Consider the following 22156-nt stretch of genomic DNA (forward strand, 5'->3'; position numbering starts at 1 on the left):
TGGGGACCTAATTTCTAAAAGATGAAGAAAAACTAGAAAGGGTACAGAGGAAGGCAACAAGGATGATCCAGGGACTGGAGGCAAAGCCCTGTGAGGAAAGACTGGGCATGTTCAGCCTCAAGAAGAGAGGTTTGGGGGGAGATATATTAGACCTCCTGAAGGTACCTGAAGGTTGTCACAAAGGGGAAGGACAAGCTGTCTTCTTGTTCATTCCAGAGTGCAGGACAGGGAGAAATGAATTTAAGTTAAAAGAAACCAGATGTAGACTAGATACCAGGAAGAATTTCCTCACTGTCAGAGCAGTAATACAATGGAACATATTATCTGGGGAAATCGTGGGCTCTCCATCACTGGAGACATTCAAAAAGTGTCTGGATAGTCATCTGAATGGGATGGTGTAACACCATCCCATTATTTATTTATGTAAGCCGTCCTGAGTCCTTCGCAACAGGATGGCATATAAATATTCTAAATAGATAGTGTCCTAAAGCAGGGTTGGACCCAATGGCCTTCTGGCCCCTTCCGGATCTATTATCCTATGATTAATATCTAATTATCATTGATTTTGGATCAGATGTTTTGCTGTTGGCAAGGTAAGCATCATCTAGAATCAGTGCTTTTTTTGTCATAGAACGCACCGGAACAGAGTTCCGGCACCTTTTTTTGACAAATTTTTCAAGTTTTAAAAGTAACTTTTGAAAATTTGATGTTTGGTCCACGTGGATTTGAATCGGCTGTCAAGCGTAGCAGGTCGGCGGCAAAATCATTAAAACGGTGCATGCAGGCTGCTTGTGTGTTGAATCCGATGCATGCGTACTTCATCCGCACTGGTTGTGATGGCGCTGCTCGGCTTGTGGCACTGCTCGGCTTGTGATTGGTCGTGTCGTCGTACGCCGAGTGCTTACTGCGGGCGGCGACTGTTATGTTTCGTTACACAACTGACGTGTGTGGGTGTGTGTACAGTGATTGACTACATGCGAAAGATTAAGAATTTCATGAGTTCCGGCACCTTTTTTCTTACAAAAAAAGCAGTCTAGAATACGCAAAACCTCTTATCATCCTACTTGTTTTTAATGTGAAACCCAAATAAGAGATTTGTGCAACCCCAAAACTTGCACCCAATATTGTAAGCACAGAGTACTATTTGATAAAGAGAAAAAATAATAAATAGACAGACATTCACATAATCCGTTTTTAACTGACAAGCAGAAAGTATAGAAAGTGGTAGGTCAGAACACATTCATGGCTGAAAGAAGTTGCAAAGATATTTTCAAAGGTCAATACTGAAGCAACAGCAACAGTGACACAAACAGAGCTGCAGCAGCATCTAACCTGAAGAACATTTTCCATCACCATTTCGCCTAAGGCCTGCATTAGTAACTCCCAGGAGTTGCCAGCTGTCTAACTGAGAACTGCCATCCCATCTACCCCTCCCGGAAACATACCTTGGTTTCAGTGGGTCTACTTTAAGTATGACTGAATTTGCATCCATCCCACTGGAATGAATTAACTGAAGTATGAACTGAGTAATGGACTAGGTGAGCTCCTGGTTTGGCTTCTATATTCTTATTTATTCATTTTCACTTATGGGCAGCCACCTTGAAGGTCTGCTATTAGACAGAATATATGTATTTGAGAGAGGGACCTTAAACACTAAAATTAGCATATGTAAACATATGTAACCTAAGAATAGATCATAGGTTAATTCTGGGTTGTTTAACCCCTAAACAACCAGTGCACAGGTTCAGATGTCATGACAGCAATGTGATCAGGAGAATGTTAGGTTGCAACATATAAACAGAAAAACGTTCACACACTCTTAGTAGACCTTAGTGAAGAGTGGTGATGTCTTGTGTGGAGAAGAAGAGAAAGGTTACTGTTTGGAAGAGGAATCACCTTTCATAAACATGTTAAATAACTGAATTTCTGGTGTTTTCTCTCTCTTCTGCCTCTTAGCACTACTGGTTGAGGGTTTTGGTTCACTTTCCCTCTTTTCTATGGAGAAGAAGCTTTCCAATGTAGTCTGGTGTTGGCAACTTTTCTGGATTTTCCTAAAGTAGGCCATCACATTGTCATTGAACAAGTTAATGCTCCTATTCACCACTGCTGTGTTAGGGTGCCACTTTTCAACAATGGCCTGTCTTCTAGCCCAAAAAGAGCACAGTTCCTTAATTTCAGCTCTGGAAATCTTCCTCTTGGCTGCCTCTTCCTCCTCTGAAGAAATTTCCTCTGCCACTTCTTGCTGCTGATTGTGAAGGAACTGAAGTGCTTCTATGGTTAGTTCAGACTTGTGATCATCCACTAACTCCTTCACTTCCTCATCACTCACCTCCAACCCCATGGACTCGCCCAGAGACACAACTTCATTCACCACAGATGCTGATTCAAAGCCTTTGAAGTCTCTGGATGAAATACAATCTGGCCAGAGTTTCTTCCAAGCAGAGTTCATTGTCCTGAGAGAAACTTCTCTCCATGTTTTATCAATGATCCTTAAGCAATGAAGGAGATTGTATTGATCCTTCCAAAAGTCTCTGAGGGTCAGTTGTGTCTCATTGGTCACCTCAAAGCACCTCTGAAACATAGCCTTAGTGTACAGTTTCTTGAAATTCGAGATGACGTGTTGGTCCATGGGTTGGATGAGAGATGTGGTATTGGTGGGCAAGAACATCACCTTGATGAAGCTGGATTCATCCACCAATTCTTCCTCTAAGCCTGGAGGATGAGCAGGAGTGTAGTCCATTAATAGAAGAGCCTTCAGTGGCAGGTTCTCTTCAGTAAGATAAGCCCTCACAGAAGGAGCAAACTCCTCATGAATCCACTCAGTGAAGAACTGTCTGACAACCCATGCTTTCATGTTTGCCCTCCACATAACATTGCGCCTACTCTTTGTTCTTTTTAAACACATGTGGATTTTCAGAGTGGTACACAAGCAAAGGCTGTATCTTACAGTTCCCATGAGCATTACCACAAAGCAGCAGAGTAAGCTTATGCTCCTGTATAGTCCTCTCCTGTAATGTAGGTCCTCCTAGCCATTCTCTTTCAGGAGAGGCCTGTCTCATCACAATTGAACACTTACTGAGGCACAAATCCCTCACAATCAACATACTGCTTAAAGATATTCTCAGACTTTTCAGCTTCCCCCACATTAGCACTAGCAGCCTCCCCACACATCACAACACTATGGGTACCAGTTCTTTTCCTACATTTATTGAACCACCCCCTACTCCTCACTTGCAACTCTGGTTCCAGGAGTGCATTTCTCGGAAATACAGCTGCTTGGCTTTCTCACAAATAATCCTCTCAGAAATGGTATCACCAGCCAATTGTTTCTCATTTATCCACACTAGGAGGCGTTTTCCCATCTCCTCAATAACATGTGATCTCCTAGAGGTCAATGTTCTCACACCTTTGGCCGCCTTTGCTGCTTTTATTGCTTCCCTATTCTTAAGAATGGTGCACACTGTTGACTTTGGCATCTTAAACAGGGCTGGCAGATCTGCCGCACACATGCCATTTTCATGCTTCACAAACAAGTTCCTTTTTCACCTCATTTGTCAATACTACAACCTTCCTCTCAGGTTTCCTTGTTTCCACACTCTTCCTGGATGCCATGTAGGGGTTGTATATATAACCAAACACCCAAAAATAAAGTGGAAAAAAAGCACTGAAAACACACAAGTGTTATGCAAGAGGTGCTTTCACAAGAGATGACATGGGTGCACAACAATGACATTTATGCGATAACTGCATTTTTTCTCTCTGTGTTAAGTTCAAATGTAGAAGCATTGTTTGAACTTCAGTTCAATTTTATCTTTATTTATTTGGGTATTTTTACTCCATCCAATATGTAGTGGGTCTCTGGACAGCTTACAAATCCAAATCCAATAAATACATATGTTGTTGTTAGTCGCAAAGTTGTGTCCAACCCATCGCGACCCCATGGACAACATTCCTCCAGGCCTTCCTGTCCTCCACCATCCCCCAGAGTCCACTCAAGCTCACACCAACTGCTTCAGTGACTCCATCTAGCCACCTCATCCTCTGCTGTCCCCTTCTTCTTTTGCCATCTATTGTTCCCAGCATTAGACTCTTCTCCTGGGAGTCCTTCCTTCTCATTAGGTGGCCAAAGTATTTGAATTTCATCTTCAGGATCTGGCCTTCTAAAGAGCAGTCAGGGTTGATCTCCTCTAGGAATGTATAATCCATGGTTGAGAGCATAAACCATAGTTAAAATATTAAACATTAAAATTACAGAAACATAAAAAGGTCTTGACCTGAGCTGAAAAGCATAAAACGTCAAATTTAGTGTTTGAACTCTGGAATGTTCCAGGTTAGAGTCGTTCGAAGTACAAGGCACCACTGTAATCTATATTAAGAGGCTAGGAGTTTCTTTTGACAGTGGCATAGTGCCAGACTGTGAAACCTAGAACCTAAAACTTGGCATGCATGAAGGGATCACTAGCGATCTTCGTCTTGTTATTTTGCCTTTAGAATGCATTAATATAATGTCATGCAGTTGAAACCTGCAGGGGCATGTTATTCACTAGGGACAGCCTCCCCTAAGAATACAAGGATTTGCAATCAGTGTGGTTTGAAGCCAGGAAAAATAGGTTACAGAGTAACATAGCTTCTCCCTTCTTCTCATGGGTCCCACCGTCAGGGGGCGAACCCACCCCTAACCAGGCGTGCACCAGGGCAGGTGCCATGCCTAGGGGTGCCATTGTGCCAGCTTTTTTCAAAAGAACGTGTGTCACTCTCTGCAAATTTGCTTGAAGGATTCACTCGATCAAAAGCAGGGCTGTTCAACCCCATACGAAACCTGGACTGTTTGCTAGCGATAATAACAACCAGCAACGTCATGAGACAGTCGTGGTAGGCCCTGCCTTAGCAGGAGAGATCGGGCAAGGGATGAGGCAAGCGCTTGGAATCACACGCAACGTGGCTGCACATGATTACTGGGAGGCAAGTCCCGCTCTGCCGGGCGACGTGGCTCTCCGGCAAGCAAGCCTGCAGCGGAGCAGCGGAGGAGCAGAGTCGCATGGGGACGGCCGACTCTCCCGGCGACTCGCCTCGCTCTCTTTCCGCGGGCTGCGACCCCTCCGCCGCCGCCGCCGCCGCCGCGAAGACCGGATCCGGGTCGGGGATCCCGCACAGGCGCGACCGCTCCCGCGACTCAGACTGGCCGCGCTTGCAGCCAATCGGGAGGAAGCGCCGGGGCGGGATTTCCTGAGCTTCCCCGGCGGGGCTTGTTGTGGTCGGCGGGAGGGCGGGCGAGGAGCAGCCGCAGCAGCGGGACGCGGCGGCGGCGGCGGCAACGGCAACGCGGCCCGTCAGCTGGGCGCGGTGCAGCGGGGTCGGCAGGCCCGGCCTGCGGAGATTCGGCCGTCGCCATGCCTGGGATAGACAAGCTGCCCATCGAGGAGACGCTGGAGGACAGTCCCCAGGTGAGCGGAGGAGGCGGAGGCGGGCGCGGGCCCTCTCGGCCGGGGGTGGACGCAGGATGGCCGGGGCGGGGTTTGGCTTGATGGGTTGGCTGCACTGCTTTAACTACTCCGAAATAGCAATTCCCCTTCCAAATTCCCCCGGGGTTAACTCTCCGTAGCATCTAGCCAAGTGGCAATGCAGGGTTTGTGCAGCACCTCGGGCAGACCGGGGGAAGTGCCGCGCAGTCTCTGGCAAAATGCGCGGAGAATCGGCCTCTGGGACGGACTCTGCCTTTAGAGAGCAGCCAGGCTTAGGATCCCGCTTTGAAGCAGCCGCCGGCGAGGGACTTCTGGTGTCAAGAAGCATGCAGAGCGAAAAAAAAAAAAGCCTCCCCCCTTTCGATCTTGGAGTTCGGTGTAGTAAGAGGCAGTCAGCATCCCTTCCCACCTGTCTTTCTAGGGTGTAGATGCAAATAATACAGGAGACTTTTAGGATCATTGTATGTTCTTACAGTATTACATGCACTTTTCTGTAGATTTATTTTGTTAGGTCTTACAGAGCTGAGGATTGTAGTGTGCCAATGGCTCTGGATGACATCTGTCTCTGGCTTAATGTTGTGTAATTGCTGTCTCGTTTCCCCGCCACACCCTTTCTCCTATATTAGTTGGTTGAGTATGAGTAGGTTGAAATTGCCATCTTTAATGGAAGGTTAACTGCACTCCCTTGTAGTGAAACCTGTTCAGAGATTAAGCTTCATATGTATTATGTCATATGCATATTTATTTGGAATTATTTTCTGAAGTAGCTGTGTTTTAAATAGAGCTTCTTTACAGTTTGGCTGCAAGGTGCTGTTATATATCCACAGTTTCTATTGAAATAGGTTGGTGCTATTATGAGCCTCATTCTGGTTCAAGTAGCTTGACAGTTTGCTCGATTCTCAGGGCAAGAGTGAAGATGTGTAAACTTATTTATAGTGTTTTGAATTTCTTGTTTCAACTGTTAAAAATCCACACAGTATGTGGACCAGGCTGGTCTGAAATGATGAGTAGTATCTTCTGTTTACTCTGTAGAGCTGACATCTGTTGCTACAAAGGATATTAATAGGTGGGAAGAACTTTGAAACAGTTCTGTTTCAAATTTGGGCTATGTAGCAATCTGAGTAGTGCTGTGTAGTCTTACTGGGTTCATACACACACATTGCTGTGCAAGTATTGCAAAAGATAGGTGCAAATTTGCTAAATTAGCCTTTACACTGCTATTTGAATGCAGTGTTTTTAGTGCAGTTCATTTTCAGTGCTGCCAGTAATGGAGTATTATTGGGTGTGTTTTGTTATGCTTTTGACATCTGGATCTTATGCTTGTTGACTCAGAAGTGAGTGAGGATTACTTGGGAGTAAATCTGAGGCTCTAGACTTACACTTCTCAGCATTTTAGGTAAGCACAACACTCCAGGAGCAGCATGAACATGTTCTGTAAAAGCTAGTAAGCATTTTATATGCTTATATAAATATGGAATGTGTGTAGAAATTCCTGCAGCCAAACTTGGTGACAAATTTTTGAAATCATTGTGACCAACAGTGTGAGCTATGAGTCAGAAAGCCTCTGGTTGAAATCTTTACCTCACCTATGAATTTAAGCAAGCACTTATTCTGTCACCAGGTTCATATGACAGAACAAGCTCAGTAACCCATTCTGAACATGGTGCATGTTGGGCAAGCCTGAACATCATTATGATGATCTAGACTCCAATGGGATTGTAGCATGTGATCCAGAGCAACTCTTGTGTTTGCATAGCCAAAATGGTAGCCACACAACTCATCCTGAAGTGGGTTGGCTGCATCTTGTAAACTGGCATATTCAGTGTATCCTGTCCTAAATCTTTCAGTATAGAGATTTATTTATTTATTTATTTATCTGGGTGGTTAACAGTGCTAGTCTATTAGTCAGAGCTTCTGGAAGGATAACAGAATGGGTGGCCTTAACTAAGGTCTGGTGTTACACAAGAACAAATACTGCTTGCATGTTCTGCTGGATTTGGTCTGGGTTTGAAATCCTGGCTTGCAAGGCAAATGGAAACCATAGTCTCCCAGTTCAGGCATTACAGCTAATAATTTCTCAAACCAGAAAATGTCAAATTAAACAGAGCATAAGATGGGAGAATGATTGCCCATTCTTAGGCAATTTTATCTGGACAGAATACTGATGCATTGTTCTTAAATGCTGTAAGGTTGAATGAAAGTCCTCCAGACTGTCCTGTCCATGACAGCTCCATTCAGCTCTCCCAAGTTCAAGACTGGGTTCCTTTATGGATTCAATCTGTCTCACATTTGATCTTCCTTTCATCTTCTGCCTCTGACTTTCCATAACATAATTGTCAGAATGCTAATACATCATATAAAATATCTGCAAAGCATTTATTGAAGAAAATAAAGGATGTAAGTTAGGAGTCAAATATTACTGTAATGTACAACTTTGGGGGTTTTAAATGGTCAAGAGGCATACCACATCCTTTACCTGCCATTGTGAAGTAAAATGTAAGCATGGCAAATCTCGGATAATCAGCTGAATGTTGAGACTTCTGCGTAATGCATTTTTGCTTGCTTGCAGGGATGTTTGAGTTTTACCAAAGCTTTCTACTTTCAAGGAAAACTTCATACCAACTTCATACCTCTGTCATGAATTTCCTGGGTACTTTAGGATACACAGTTCACAGCCTGTTGAGCACTACTACCACACTAAGAGTACCCTTGCTAGAACATGCCAAACATTTGTCTGGGAGACATGACTAAGATTTTTAAGGAACCACAGAGCAGAGTTGAAAATGGTCACACCTAGGAAGCAGGAGGTTGTGCATAGCATCTCTGTATTCTATAGTGCTTTCAAGATGTGACTGGAATGCTGTTTTTCTGACAATCAGAGCAAGGCTTGAGTGCCTTTTTGGCCTCAGTGGAATTCATTTCAAAAAGTATAGAAACTTTTGAGGCTTGCTAATTTGTAACATGAAATAACTAAATAATTCTAGAAGAGATTTTAAGCTTAAGCAGATGGTGTAGAAATATTTTCCAGTTTTAATGAACATCTGGGCATCAATCTGTTCCATGTTTTTATATAGTCCTTCATTTATTTGTTCAATAATCACAATAGTTACAATTATTTGCATCCTATTCTATTAGTCTGAACATTCCTAGAGTGGTTGCAGCTTTAAATTAATTTTAAAAAACTAAAATATAGAATACAATAAAGGCTCAATCCTGTGCACAGAAAAAAATCCTATGACTTTTGTTGTAGGACCTTTTACAGGCACAGGATTGTATGCTATACATTTGAAAGCAGTGGTATTTGCCCAATCAAGGAAAAATAGCTCTAGTATTTGGCCTGGCTAAATAAAGTGTTGCTGGGTTCAGAAGGGCAACCTGGTTTGTTTTGGTGAGCTACCTAGCACAACTGGAGCACAACAAAATAAAAAAATATTTATATTTATTATATGCTTAATCTGCCTAATAACCAATGTTTTCTGGATAGATTGAAAATGATTAAACCACTAAACTTTCCCCATACAAAGCACTGAAAATATAAAACACAACAGTGGCATTTAAAAGTGCAGTATAAACTTTCTTCATTAACCATCATTTACCTCATTCGAGAAAATTGAATAGTTTGCAAAAGGGCCTCCACAAACAGAATGTAATTTTCAGGCAATAATAATAATAGCTTCAATTATTGTTTGCCATCTTTTATAATGGCAAATCATACCTGAAATATTTCATATCTGAAATTGAATTCTTCTTTTAGGAGGGTGCAATAGTATCAAGTTAAAGCTTTACTTTTGTTTTACTTTTGAGGAGATCGATGAACGTTCTTGCTTTGACTTAGTGACAGTATAGTAATATTGTTTTGTACTATAGTTGTGTTGTATGACTCATGTCAATGTAGATTGTTAAAATGTAAGCCACTGGTTAATCTTTACAGGAAGATATTAGTATTTTTAAAGTAACATTTAACTGTACTATAAGAACCTCTGCCTGCCCATGTACCTGTTTGCAGGTGGAATAGATGTCACTCCAGTTTGGGGCAGGCAGCTGCAAGCTATTTCTCCAAATTAACATTGACCCTGATTCAACCCCTTGGAATAGCTGTGCCTGTCACATAGGCATGTACTAAGGTACAGAATAGTAAGCCAAGGCTTTCTGTTTGTCAAATGGAAAAATGGTCTTTAAGAACTTTGGCCAGAAATAATTCTCAAGATCTTATCATTATGATTTGGATAAGAGAATGAGATTGTTCCATATTTGCAGTCGATACCTTTAAATGGCTCATTAGTTCAAACAGGACAAGCATTGCCCTGTGTTGACACAGTAAAGGGCTTGCATTCCTTCTCTGGAATCCACAGATGGAAGAAAATACTAGACCAACAGGTGGTAATGGTTGATTATAGAAGGAAACAAATGGGACCTGTAACAAAATAATGGGTTATGTAGTGCTTCTTTTCAGAGTACCATGTCTTCATCCAAGATAGTCCGTTCCACCCTCTCCCAATTACTTGTTGACTTGCTTTGTACAGTGGTACCTTGGCTCACAAACTTAATCCGTTTCACAACTCTGGTTGCGACCCAAATTGGTTATGAGCCAAGTCAAATTTCCCCATAAGGTTCAATGTAAATAAGGTTAATCCATTCTGTAAATAATTTTTTTAATCACAAGGAAGATGGGTGTGATCGTGGGTGTGCTGTGGGGGGACGGGCGGGATCGCGGATGCACTTGGGGTGATGGGCGCGATCACAGGTGCTCTCATGCGAGGGAGATGGGTGTGATCGCGGCCATACCCCCCCCCCCCCAGCATGACTGTGATCGCGCCTGTCTTCCTTGCGGAGCATGACCGCGATCATGGCCATCTCCCCCTCTGAGCACGACCATGATCACACCTGTGCAGGGAAGACGGGTGTGATCGTGAGCATCATCGGATGCAGAGTTCACGACCTGAGACATTTTTTTCCTGAAATTTCTGTTCGCATCCCGATCTGGTCGTGAACAGAGGCATTCGTGAGCTGAGGTACCACTGTACTCTTCTGTGGCATCTAACCCAAAAGACTGGCTTACACCAAAAGGTTGCTTGAATAAAATTTCCTCCCTGCCAGCAAAAGAACAACAGGGTGGATAGATTCTGCAGCCTTGGAGCACCCACTGAGAATGTCTTCTTGGGATGTTGCCAAATGAGCCTCTGAGCATGCCGTAATGAATGAAGGGTGCCTACCAAACCCAGGCAAGCTGATGGGAGAAAGCAGTCTTTCAGGTAGCCTGACCCCAAGCCATGTATGGCTTTACACATCATAATCAATTGTGTTCAGAAACAGACCAGGGACCCATGAAGCTATTATAACTAGGGGGTTATCCTCAAAGCATTTTTGTTTTCCTTTCCGAACAAAAAAGTTAATATACACTGTCTTCAGCAACAGACTTACAGGGGAACTGTCTAAATGAGGAACTGGATTTTCTTTCTTCTTAAATGTAGAGTTTTTTAGACATTTCCTTCAGGTTTGGGGATGTCTTTTAAACTCTCTTCTTGGTTTTTAGTATCTCTCTCTGCTTCCTGTCTTTTAGCCTGTTATAATCCCTTTCCTTATGAGCTTTTGGTGAGGGACATTTTTAAAAGCTCTTTAGCAATCCCAATGCAAAAGATACCTCAGTTGCTCAAGTGTTATCTAGAGCAAAAGCTTACGCTGATTTCTAATTTAGCCTTAAATCTGACATTTATTCAAACTTAATTAAGAAGTGATTTTTGAAGAAAGTTTATACTAGATTTAGTTGTAGTTAAGCCAACAAAGTAGGACTGGAAGAACTATTTCCATTGCTTCCAATCTGTTAGTGCCAATCACATTGTTCTAACAGGAATGATAGCACAGTGCAGTGGGAAGCTATGGCAGCTAGTTAGGTTAGTGCTTCCAGAACAGGACAAGTCACCAGAGCTCCATTCCATTAATTAGATCACTTCCGCTGCCATCAGAGCAGCATTGAATACTGCCAGCAGACTTGAATATTAAGCCCTGGGCTTAGCATTACAAGTAAAAAAGCATTACTAGTGAAAGACTAGTTTCATTTGCTAAAATCAGCCTAACATTTCCTTCCTTAATTTTCAGACACGTTCTTTGCTGGGTGTATTTGAAGAAGATGCTGCAGCTATTTCCAGATACATTAGCCAATTGTATCAAGCCATGCACCGAATTTATGATGCACAGGTAAAGTGACCATTGTTAAATGCAGAGAGTGAGAGTGAGTGGAGGAGAAGAATTGTCTTCTTGTAATATTTCCATGTTGCACGCTGTTGTGAGTGAGGGGATTGTTTGCCATTGTGTGAGAAAGGTAAGTTTGTTTAACGCTGCTATATGCACCTTAACCTGTGCTGCAAAACTGCATAAACTTCATGGCAGCTTGTCTCTAAGACTTAAACATTGCATTGTTTATGTTTATTAATAGGCAAGTAAATCAATGTATATTGTGCTATACTTAGCATATGGGGGTGACTTAGGCTGTAAGATAGTTCAATTGAATGTCAGAGAGGAAATCCTTTAAAATTGCTGAGTTAATTTTGACCCACATCACAATTCCATGGGGAGAAATCACACTCAAAAGGATCAGGCTGTCAGCAAACACTTAGCAGTGTTAGACATTAGATTGCATTCAGTGTTAGTCTAAGTGAAGCCATAATCATTTCAATGAATCCATCCTAAATAGAGCTGTGTACAGCTCGTTAAGTCCACCTTAAAATCTAAGGACAAAACTCCAGTTTACCTCTTTCCTCATCACAGAGGATCCTAGCTATCTAGGAGATGTAGTGAAATGTTATTTGTTAACCATACCATTATTCTGAAAGTCCTTTGGGGTCATCTTTGCATCCAGTCCCTGCTTATTTACGAACTACTTTTTCTCTGTCCTGCATCCACACTCCTTCCTCTGTTTGTTTTGGCTTGGTTTTCAGTCTGTTCAATTTCCAGCTTCCATTCCCTTTTCCTTTCTCCTTCTCCGGTCTTGTTCACTTACTCACCTGTACTGAAGGGCTCAAGAGCAGCATCTGTTCACTCCTTGCAGAGTTGCTTGGCTGTGGCTAAGGCTTGGATAACTGCCTGACTGGGCTGTGTATAGTATAATCACCTGGAGAACAATTTAAATGCATATAATTCTACAAATCTTGGGCTTCTCCTGGGTATGTAGCAGCTTTCTTCTTGCTTGTTGGTTTTGCTTCCAAACCAGTGGGCACAGGGTTAATTTTGCTGTTAGATGAGATGATGTTGCCTTCCATTTTGAATGATGGACCACTCACAATTCCCTGAATATGAGTGTTCCCTGGTACCCACAAATATTACTTTAAAAGTGTGAGAAAATAACTAGATAAGTTGAGTTTCAAGAATAGTTAAGTGCCACTAACCATGATTAAATAATTCAGGTTGAACCTTTGCAGTCATGCTGTGAAGTCTATAGTATTTCATTATCAGTGCAAAATAAAAAAATATTTCTTGGTCTCTTTCCTCTCTTAACTAGAATGAATTAAGTGCAGCAACACATTTGACTTCGAAGCTTCTAAAAGATTATGAGAAGCAGGTATAGTCCTCTTGCAGAATGAAGTATTGGGTTATGGTCTGATTAGGGTTGTCAACTTCTTATGCAGGGTAAGTTTGTGTATCTTTAACAGTAGTCTGGTGCACAGAAATTAAGCAGGTGAAGCTATAATCTTCTTTTACCTCCATGCTAGGGAAAGCTTTATAAACTTAATCTTGGCACAAGAAGTCAGACTCTCAAGTTGAGAATACCTTGAATAAACAAATGTCATTTTATGTTGAATTTTGATATGCCAGTTTTCATATCAACATAGATAGATTTTAATGTAATAATTGTATAATTTAATTAGATATTTGAAAGCTGTTATTCAGAGTATAGTCTCCTAGAGTTAGTTGAGTTGTCTTTTTATGAACTTAGCCTGTTCATAAAGTTCCAGAAATTCTTTTCAACTGCCCTGTAATCATCCACCAGTTTAATATTTGACTATATGGAAACCATTATAACAATTTGTTGGTCTGCATGAAGCTAGAAAAGTTTTTGGTTTTGGTACCATTGGATCTCAGTGCATTTTTATTTATTTATACTATTTCTATACTGCTAAAGATTTTTTTTTAATCATTAAGAGGTTTATAGACCTTGGAGGGTAATATTAGACTATTGAAGGGTCCTTCTGAATGTTTACAGCAAAAGTCAGCAAAGGTTATTTTCTGAGTAAAAAAGTTTTCTCTTCTGGCAGCGTTTCCCTTTAGGGGGTGATGATGAAGTTATGAATTCCACGCTGCAGCAGTTTGCAAAAGTGATAGACGAGGTAAGCCTGTATTGACTCCTTGTGTTAATGGAGGACTTATATTTTTCTTTTTAGACTAACATTTGTCTGTGTGTTTACAAAATGCTGATTCTTTGCCACGGTACAGATCATACTGGAACTTTCTTTACAACTGTGGTGGTTCTTTCCTTTCAGTGAACAGATCTGAACTCCAACTCGAGAGCCAGTGTGGTGTAGTGGTTAAGAGCCTGGGACTGGGACTCAGGCGACCTGGATTCTAGTCCCCGCTCGGCCATGGAGCCAACTGGGTGACTTTGGGCCAGTCACACACTCTCAGCCCAACCTACCTCACAGGGTTGTTGTTGTGGGGATAAGATGGAGGAGGAGAATGATGTAAGCTGCCTTGAGCCCTTTGTAGGAAAAAGGCAGGATATAAATCGAAAATAAATAAATAAATAAATAAAGTAAGGTCCACTGTGCTTTTAAAGCACCAAGGTTTGTGGATTTTCCTGCATTGTTCTACTTTTATGTAAGGGGGCATCCTACTTAATCATTTGCTAGTGTTGGATTTGCACCAGATGACCAGATGTGAGGGGATGATGCTGAGAATGTGCAATGTGTGTGGGTGATAGTCTGGGGGTAGAAAGGCGCGCATGTGTGTGCTTGGGTGGGTGTGCAGGGGAAAGGAGAGAAATGTTGATAGGCAATTGGCTGTCAAGAGGAGTTTGCCTTCTGTTAAATGGTTTTCTGTTGGAGTAGAAAAGTATGGGGTTCAAAAGACTTCTGTCTTTGGGGCTTGTACCCTGCCTTTCCCTCATTCTTAGCTTCTTGGGTATTTTATTTGTCACTCAGCCTTCCATAAAATGGGTGTTCCATGACAGGCCATTTCCACTATGGCAGCCATTTTTTAACAGCTCTCACAATTCTTTCTCAAAAATCCAACATTTCCATGAGCCTCAAAATTTTGGGAATTTCTTGGCATGACATCTGAACCCAAGGTAATGGTAATCCAAAGCTAGGATCACAAGCCAGCTTTAAACCAGAGTTTGTTGTTGGTTTACAAATCTTGCCTTGTTAGAGTGCCATAGACCAGCATGCACAGAAAGTAGATTTCCAGATGGCTTGTACATCATGACCCTGACCAGCATGTCAAAGTCAGGAATTCTGGGAATTGAATTGCAAGATATATGGAGACCTATTTTCGGCCCACCTCTCCCATATACCAGGATCCTAGATTTCTTGGTTTGTTTTCTTCCTCGCTGAAGCATGGAGCAGATTAGGAGTGAACAGCCTGCATGCATATGGACCCTTCACATCCAAATTGTGGTTTAATAAACCACTAGAAATCTCTCTGTGTATGTGTGTGTGTGTTTTTTTTTACAAAGGTATGTGCTTTCTTGTTTTTCTCTCCTTAGCTCAGTTCTTGTCATGCAGTACTATCAACTCAGTTAGCTGATGCCATGATGTTTCCTATTACCCAGTTCAAGGAAAGAGATCTAAAAGGTACAGGAGTTTCTGACATACATGTGTGCTTGCACAGTTGCTTATTCAGTGCCCGGTTCTACTTTGATGCCCAGGCCTGCATCAGTTGTCCACTTATACCAGTCCTCAAGTCTAGATCAAAATTTGGGTTGCTTGTCCTATTGAAATCAGTGAGAGTTTTCCTGTTTTCTGCATGCAACTCTGAACTTCTGCTCTGATTTCCTGTAAAAGTGAATGATGTAGGCATTATTTCTCTGTGGGAATTATTGTAAGAGAAGTTCATGGAGGATATGTTTGGTGTAAGTGGGAGAACTCTTTCATATGAACCTTAAAATATATACAACTATAGAATTATTAAACTGATCATTCAGTGAAATTGATCATCCTTAAGGAAGGAAATGTCATTCATATAATTTAGTATATAACAAACTATAAAAGGCAGATTCCTCGGTGTTGTTTTGTGACAGCACACATTATTTTTAAGGATTTGAACATGACTATGGAGAGTAGCTTTTGGAGCTTGAGAGTCATTCTGGGGGAACAAGTTCAGGTAATTAAGAAATAAACTCCATGCATTAGTCACCTCTGCCTATTTGATGTTTAGAAATATAACAGGGCAATCCTTTGTACATTTTACATGGCTTTGTCTTTAGTAAGAATGGATACAATTTTAAGATTAATTTTCTGTACTGTTGATTGTATCTAATGGTTGGGTGCAATGATGTGGGTTTTCTTGAAGATTTTGAACTGGCAAATTTTCAGTTCAAATGACCTGAAACAAATTAAGCTGAAATTTTGAAGTTTAAATGTTCCATTGTCTCAGGGAGATTGAATTTAGCCTATTCATTTTTCTGTTTATAGTATTTAGTAAACAAAGCTGTTAAAGTCACATGTGCTATTTTTTGATGCAATACACAAATATTTTACCTGAAATGTTTCAGGAAAAAAATTACAGTGCACTTATGCAATGTAACTGTTATATTCCATAGACATTTTTATTGGAATACTTCTAAACGTATTTAAGAATTCCTTTGCATATGTTTCTATTACATTGTTTTAAATTTATGAAAAAAGCAAAGGTGCTGAAAATATTAACTAATTTTAGCAATCTGGATTACAATTTTGAAATTGCCAGACTTGCATGATACTGTATCTGCAGCTGGCATGTATTCATTTTTACTGTGACCTTACGATGTGGAAAAACATTTTTCTGTGGAAAAATAAAGCACTGAAAAAAATTCCACCCCACGGTACTGGCTGTGCAGTTGGAAGGAGCTTGTGTGCTGACCTCTCTGTTGCTCATCTGCTCCCACTGCCTGCTGTACTATCCCGTACCCCTGCAGTGGGTTAGGGGCTACTCCCAAACAAAGAGGGCTGTGTCAGACAAGGCTGTAGTGGGAGGAGGGAGGAATGATGACTGCCGTTGTGCAGATGGTTCTGGGACCAAGGGAGCTCCCTTTTGGCCAGGGACTTCTGCCTGATTTCAGGCAACTGCCCTGCTCTCATGGCAGCCCGGTGCAACACAGTCCACACTGTGCAAGAGGGGACCCAGTTCCTCTTGAGAGGCTTTTGCGGGGCACTGGGGGCTGCAGTGGAAGCAGCTGAAAACAGAGGTCAGTTGTATGAGCTAAACATTGGACCGTACCTTATGATCTTTCTGGAAAGTTGTCTCCTTAATGCATGTGCCATTTAGTTTGTAAAAAGCAGGACAAATGGGAACCTGAAATAAGCGAATCAAATCCTATAGTACACATCTGTAAAACTGCAGTAGTATTATGTACTTTCTTACATGAGGTACATTTTTTTTCAGAGATATTAACTTTAAAAGAAGTTTTCCAGATCTCAAGCAATGGTATGTATGCCTTAGATGTTTGTTTTCTGGCATGCTTTTTATGTTATGCGTAAGAACACATCAGAACCATGTTGGATCAGACGAAAGGCCCACGTAGTCCAGCGTTCTGTTCAGACAGCAGCCTAACAGGTGCATGTAGGAAACTCACACATAGAACATGAATGCAATAGTACTCTTCAAATTGTTTTTCCCTGGTACTGGGATACTGCTGTTAGGTCCCAGAAGGTCTTGTCCACCAATCTCTCTGCCAAGTCAAGCTTTGCAAGTCAGCAGCCCTGGTATCAACTTATTTCCCAAGAGCTTGGAACTTATTACACTGAGTAATTAGCTCATGACTAGAAGCTGGTTGGCAAATACTCTTAAATGTAGCACTCAGTTTAAAACTAGATAGTCCTGCACAGCTGCTAGCATTCTACATTCATAACTCATTTTACTCCTGTTGTTACTGGATTTATTTTTGCCTGGAAAACTGATTTACTAGGAGAAGGTGGGAAATACATTTGTCATTACTTATAGTTATTCATAGTTGTTTATTGACCAGATGAAGAGAAGGTAGGGAAAAGCTGACTGCCCTGGCCTCCTTGCTTTGTTGCTAAATTCACATTAGTGTAAAATTCACTTTTAAGCTGCTGCTGCTGCTGCTGCTAGATCACTTTTCTATATGGCCCATAGGTGAAGCTCTCATCTGGGTGGTTCATAACATTTTCAGTCACCCATTTTTTACTTAGACCTAGACTCATTGGTTGTAAATGAGATTTTTAGTGCAGAAGTTTGAGAATTGTGCATTTAATGCATTGTTACTAACCTCATTTCTGATAAGAGACTTATTTACTAAGCTGTAGTAAATTAACCAGGGTAGTTGTGGGAATATAGTCTAAATTGCTATGGTATTTCATAATTGACATACATTTTATGGTGTCCATAATTTTAAAAATTCTGTTGTGAGCAGTGCAATATGAAAATATTTCCCCAAACTTTCCAGTGAAGAATTCCTTTTCACAGACAGCTTACCTAACGATATTAGAGAGCAATTTGGAAGTTAGCTTAAGGTGTTCCTAGAATTTGAATAGATTTTCCCTGAAGTAGGATTTTTTTTTGTTCCAAAATACATTGAATTAGTTAAAAAGAAAAAAAGAAAGCAAAAAACTGGCACTGACACATTTGAGGGTACCAGTCCGGTTTTGGTGCTTCTGTGTTTTGTTGGCAGTGAAATAGCACTACTTTCTGTAAATATTAATTTTTAAAAAAATTAATTAAGCACTTGTATTTTTGTGGTTCCTATTCAAATGCAAAATGCAATGCAATTTTCTGTTTCAGATCATGATGCTGCCATCACCAGATACAGTCGGCTGTCAAAAAAAAGGGAAAATGAAAAGGTTTGAGAAACTGAATTCGGCAGTTTGGCATCATGTCATAGAATGGCTGCATCTGCTAATTCTTAGATGATATACATCTGTATGATTTTGAACTGTTGTATACACTCAGCAGTTAAGACCATTTTGTGAAGAACACAAAAACCTGTTTTCCCATGTAGCATAGGATTTTCTAAAATAACTTTTTCATTTTGTTTTTTAGTGGTTTGAAAATGTAATTTCTAAATTTATAATGATAGGTCAGTACAAGAGAGAGAATGCTTCAGATTCTAATAGGGTAATTTTTACTTAATAAACACCATGTAATGCAATTCTTTTAGAGATAAAGTATGCTGTCCTGAGTAAAATTGTTTCTTTCCAGGTCAAATATGAAGTTACAGAAGATGTATATACTTCCCGGAAGAAACAACATCAAACTATGATGCATTATTTCTGTGCATTAAATACTCTGCAATATAAGAAGAAAATTGCTATGTTAGAACCCTTATTAGGATACATGCAAGCTCAGGTGATTATCTGCAAAAATTGAGAGTCTTGTATGGGAGGTTTGTGTAAAATTATTGCATTACTCGAGAACATGAGATAGGTTTATGTCCAGGTATGTTGGAACTGCAGGAGTACCCTGTGTGCTCAAAGCAATATAGTTAGATATTCTTCTTTTCCCCTTTTCCCCTACCCATGCTTCTAGAAACAAAAAATGTGCTGGTACTATGAAATTCGCTATACTGTTCTTTTGCACCGATGCGCAAGTTCTTTTGTGCCAAGTATTTGATTGATACAAAAATGTTTGATTGATACAAAAGTGTTTGATTGCTGCTGAGACAAGTGAGTCCCCATCAGGATTGCTGCACTGACTAGATCCTACTGCCTGCATTACTTTATAGGCAGATGAACAGGAGGACTGTAGAGAAGTAAGCATATCCAAGCACACTTTAAACGCTGCACAGGGACAGGCAATTGGTGCCCTCTGCATATTTTGGACTACAACTCCTGTTATCACTGACCACTGCCCCTGTTGGCTGGGCCAATGGAACTTGCAGTCCCAAACATCTGGAGGGTACCTGGTTGCCTATTCCTGAAATTAGCTTGCCCAGCAGTGGCTCTCCCCACTTACAGTTAGCAATGGGAGTTATTCTCTGTTTGGAGAAATTGTGAGTAATGGGGAATCTTACAGAAGTTGTTAAGAGAGCAAAGTAAGCATTTTGTCAGCTTCCTGTTTTCTGAGTTGTGCAGTGTGACTACGATTTCTTGATCTATACTTGTGCAAAGTGGTGCTTCGTGCTTGCTGAAATGATACACACACAAAGAAAATTGTTTGTTAAACAACTGCATTCTTTTTAAAGATAAACTTCTTTAAGATGGGCTCCGAAAATCTTTCTGAACAGTTGGAAGAATTTTTAACAAACATTGGGACAAGTGTACAAGAGTAAGTTAACTTTCTTCTTTAACATCTCATTTTAAATTATCTGTTCCAGTTAATGTGATTTAACTTAAAAACTTTTGCCTTATGCTTTTTAGTGTTCGCAGGGAAATGGATCATGACGTAGAAACTATGCAGCAAACGATAGAAGACTTGGAGATAGCCAGTGACCCTCTATATCTGCCTGATCCCGATCCTACAAAATTTCCTGCCCAGAGGAACCTTACTCGGAAAGCTGGATATCTTAATGCAAGAAAGTAAGACCTAATGTTCTTTGTAGAAACATCTCAGTCGCCTACATTACTAATAAGTGAGATATTAAAAAATTAAGTAGCTAGATTATTTGCTGTGTCTTCCAGTTTTTGTGATGGTTCAAGTATCCATCTTCTTTCATAACACCATAATAGTCAAACATTTTGGAATTTTGTCAATTATATCTAGTAGCTCTGTAATACTTTAATGGAAAATTTGAAAGATATAGGAAACTAAAATTATTATATGCAAGCATACCATTAAGTGCTTAAATTCTAAAGCTGAAATTAGTCTGTCTTAACATGGTAAAAAATTATGGTAGTGCCATTGATACACTCTCTACAATTCTATCAGACTAAATTTTATATTTTCCTTCAGTGTTTGCACTTTGCTTTACCTTACTTTGAAGGAATTTGGCTCTTTCTCCCCTCTGCTCCCTCCTTTTTATTCTCAAAAAATTGTTTAAAAGCTGGGATTCACTGAAAGATGGTGATTGGCTCAGACCCACCCAAGGAACTTCATGGCAGGATGGTGATCTGATTCTCTTAACTGCACCACCCTCACTTAAGTCCATTCATCTGATCCTGCTCATGAAATCTACTGCTACAAGATGCTCGTTTTAGAATGCTTCCAGAGAAGGCTGGGAAGCAAGGAAATTATATGCAAATATGGGAGAACACCTTCATCTTCATTCATTGTGCATGTTGAAACTTCTAGAGAGACCAGCTATTCAGGTTTTAATAGATAGGTTCTTTGAAATTTGAAATGGATTGGTTCTTTGAATTGTTTATTTCATGTAATGTATTTCTCACCTTTCACAGTTCTCCCTCGCCCACCCACATTTTATCTTTATAAGCCTGTGAGGCAGGTTAGGTTGCCAGTTGATGACTGGCTGAAGATTGCTCAGATAGTTTTGTGACTGAACGGCACTGTGAACTTGCATCTTCATAGACCTTGTCCAACAGTCAGGCACTCTAGTCTGACAGGAATTAATGAGATTACAGCAAGTGTAATTTGCAAGCAATTCTATTAGTTTGAGTTTTGGCTATATTCTTATTTCTGGATTTCTGCAAGAGAAAGCATCGGTAACAATGCTTACATCATTCAAACATTTTCCCATAATTTTAGAGGCCTTTAATGAACATTTGCACTATCCAAAGATGATTTCAAGCTAAGCTGCAGACAGTGGGGAAGGTTGGCATGCAAATTCTGTATTAGGCTTGGGATTTGTGAAAGCTCAATCTCTCCCATGCCCGCACTCACCCTCAGCTAGCTGAGCTGTGATTTCTTTGCTTAATAAACTAATGTTTACACCAGCAGCATCATATCAAATTATATTGTGTTCTTTAAAACAGGCCAACCTTTCGGACAACCTGTGTTTGCTGGTTTTACATATTCTAAGTCAATCTACTCTCCTTTCAGTAAAACAGGACTGGTGTCTTCCACTTGGGACAGACAGTTTTACTTCACGCAGGGTGGAAATCTCATGAGCCAGGCAAGAGGTGATGTAGCTGGTGGCCTTGTTATGGATATAGACAACTGCTCAGTCATGGCTGTGGATTGTGAAGACAGAAGATACTGCTTTCAGATAACATCTTTCGATGGGAAAAAGTTTGTGTTCTCATTCCTTAATATTATGTATTAAGTAATACAGCTATTGGACAAGAAATTGAGAAAGCGCTTTAATTCTTGCTTTTTTAGAAAGCATAGTATTTTGAAAAGGGGGTTTCATTAGCATGCTATACCACAGTACCCTTCCAAGAAGTTATATTGTATGGGTTGTTCACGTAACAACCCACTGTGTACCGGATAAGCAGTTGAATGTACTGTGGCTTGTTTGCTTCCTTCATCCTCCAGCCAGTATGCCATTGTCCCCCTTAGAAGAACCGCTCTTGCCTTTGCCTCCCTGCTCTGATCGCTCCCTGTTTTTATTGACCACCATTTTTCAGAGTCTTAAAAAAAAGTTATTTTCATTTTCTAATTTTTTTAGTCCCCAAATAATTGTAGTTGTAGTTGCTCTTGTTGCTTTGTCAGTT

General features: G+C 40.7%; 1 protein-coding gene across 3 annotated transcripts in view; it reads left to right on the forward strand.

The window, feature by feature from the left end:
* Positions 1–5249: 5249 nt before the first annotated feature.
* Positions 5250–22156, forward strand: part of APPL1 (adaptor protein, phosphotyrosine interacting with PH domain and leucine zipper 1) — a 38443-nt gene continuing 21536 nt past the window's right edge. The window contains exons 1-11 of one of the 3 annotated variants that reach the window (XM_044451222.1): positions 5250–5444; positions 11559–11657; positions 12958–13017; positions 13712–13783; positions 15157–15244; positions 17034–17075; positions 18393–18451; positions 18810–18956; positions 19792–19874; positions 19967–20125; positions 21543–21731. In XM_044451222.1, coding sequence (XP_044307157.1) covers positions 5391–5444; positions 11559–11657; positions 12958–13017; positions 13712–13783; positions 15157–15244; positions 17034–17075; positions 18393–18451; positions 18810–18956; positions 19792–19874; positions 19967–20125; positions 21543–21731 — 1052 coding nt within the window. In that variant the 5' untranslated portion in view covers positions 5250–5390. Of the gene's footprint in view, positions 5445–11558; positions 11658–12957; positions 13086–13711; positions 13784–15156; positions 15245–17033; positions 17076–18392; positions 18452–18809; positions 18957–19791; positions 19875–19966; positions 20126–21542; positions 21732–22156 lie in introns of those variants that run through there. The other 2 variants (XM_044451221.1, XM_044451223.1) reach the window with 2 other exon arrangements.

Source organism: Varanus komodoensis, unplaced genomic scaffold (assembly GCF_004798865.1).
Source record: "Varanus komodoensis strain SLA01 unplaced genomic scaffold, ASM479886v1 scaffold6_2, whole genome shotgun sequence".
Taxonomy (NCBI): domain Eukaryota; kingdom Metazoa; phylum Chordata; class Lepidosauria; order Squamata; family Varanidae; genus Varanus; species Varanus komodoensis.